Below are 1739 nucleotides of genomic sequence, written 5' to 3'. Positions count from 1 at the left end.
TCTCTCTCTCTCTCTCTGTCCCCATCCCTGTCAGTTCACATACACACATGCAGAGAGAGGAAGAGAAAGAGGGGAGGGGAGGGGGAGGGAGTGTGCGTGTGTGCGCGCGCGCGCGCGCGTGTGTGTGTGTGTGTGTGTGTGTGTGTCGTGCGCACGCGCACGTGAGTGCATGCGAGTGCGTCTGTGTGCGTGTGAACAAAGGATTGATGAGGGTATCCCCCCACTCACCGTAAACATCCGCCCGTTGTGGTACTCAGGGTTGTAGCCCTGCTGCACGCTCATCTCTCCGTGGTTACTCACGCACGTGAACGTCTCGTCATAGTGACCCTGGTTGGGAGGTTGTAGAGTGGGGGGGGGGGAGACAGTGAAAAATTGTGAACTTGTATAGATTTAACACCCTTTCAACAGTGCAAGATTAAGTAACACCTTTCTACCCCTCTTTCAACGCTGCAAGATTATTAAAGACCCTTTACGTTCCTAGATTATTGGAGAACTTTTGCATAAAAGGTCTCCAGATTGTTTAAGACATTTTACGTTCGTGTCAATACAGCAAGATTGAGTAAGATAAAAAAGTTGGACCTCCAAATACAACGCCTATCTGCGATAACACTGAGCCAATTGGACGGAGAGCCTTAAAAACTTCCCCAAACAACTCAAAGTCAGAACGTCCCGTCGAGGATTCCAACCTGGGCCATTTGCTCTGGGTTTTTTAAATGCCTTTTCTTTGTTACGTGTTTTACGGCGCTCGCAAGTGCATAAGGTCATAGGAGCGCGCGGGACACACTAAAGTTTTTCAGTTGGTAGAACATTTTTAATTTTGCACGGGTGGCGGCCGAAGCCTACTCTTATCGATTTTAGACCACCAAGGGATCTTAAACGTGCGCAACTTGCACACGGGCCCTCTGAGATTTTTCGCCCTTGTCCGAGAAGGCTAGGTGTAGATCTTTCCTACCAGGGGATCAAGGGTGTGACCAAAAGTCAACAGTAAGAAGGAGACAAGGAATGGCAATAGAAAGGCAGCAGAACAAGTCAGAAGCCCAGAGGAGGGGCAAAGGAGGTGGGGGCAGAAAGAGGAGACGAAAACAGGCGACAGAACATTGCTAGAGAGCAGGAAAGGATGTGAAAGGAGATGATTTTAGATAAGAAAATTTTTCGGTCGCCACCCGGATTCGAAACCGGGACTTTTGAATGAGAGGCCAACACCTTCACCTTCAGATTGATACAAACTAAGTTAGCAGCGAGCTCTTTAACAGTGGGACTAATACTGCCGATGGAATAAACTAAAAAAAGAAAACGATCCCAATCTCAACTAATATAAAATATTATTTACAGATTATTTGCCTGTATAATATGACCAACATTGTGCTGCAGGCTTCAAACAGAGAACTCAACTAAACTATGTATTCTGAGACACTGCAAGCAACAAGAAAAAAATAGGGGGGGGGGGGTGGACTTTTAAAAGAGTTGCTGAATTACATGTAATTGTTGTCAGCGAGGTGTCACTGTTTACTCACATTTCGCAAAGATCGACGCGCCAGGTAAAAAATAACGCCGACACGAAGTTTGGAGAGCAGCCCACAACCTTTTACATCACACCAGGGGCAGATAAATCAGTTTACCATAGCAGAATATCATAACGTACTAAATCTGAGTGAAACAGACATCGGAGATCATGATAAGCTACTCATTCCTCAGCCCGGGTATTCTAAAAAAATGAAACAACCAACACCCCCCCCCCC

The 1739-nt window shown here is 46.5% G+C and overlaps 1 protein-coding gene across 1 annotated transcript in view; it reads right to left on the bottom strand.

The window, feature by feature from the left end:
* Positions 1–1739, bottom strand: part of LOC101860119 (putative ferric-chelate reductase 1 homolog) — a gene marked incomplete in the record, with an annotated part of 28193 nt that overhangs the window by 9802 nt on the left and 16652 nt on the right. Inside the window, 1 exon segment of the mRNA XM_013087131.2 lies at positions 229–327. Within this exon segment, the coding sequence (XP_012942585.1) occupies positions 229–327 (99 nt within the window).

This window comes from Aplysia californica, unplaced genomic scaffold, assembly GCF_000002075.1.
Source record: "Aplysia californica isolate F4 #8 unplaced genomic scaffold, AplCal3.0 scaffold00548, whole genome shotgun sequence".
NCBI lineage: Eukaryota > Metazoa > Mollusca > Gastropoda > Aplysiida > Aplysiidae > Aplysia > Aplysia californica.
The sequence above is the reverse complement of the archived record's forward strand: the minus strand, read 5'-3'. Positions and strand labels throughout refer to the sequence as shown.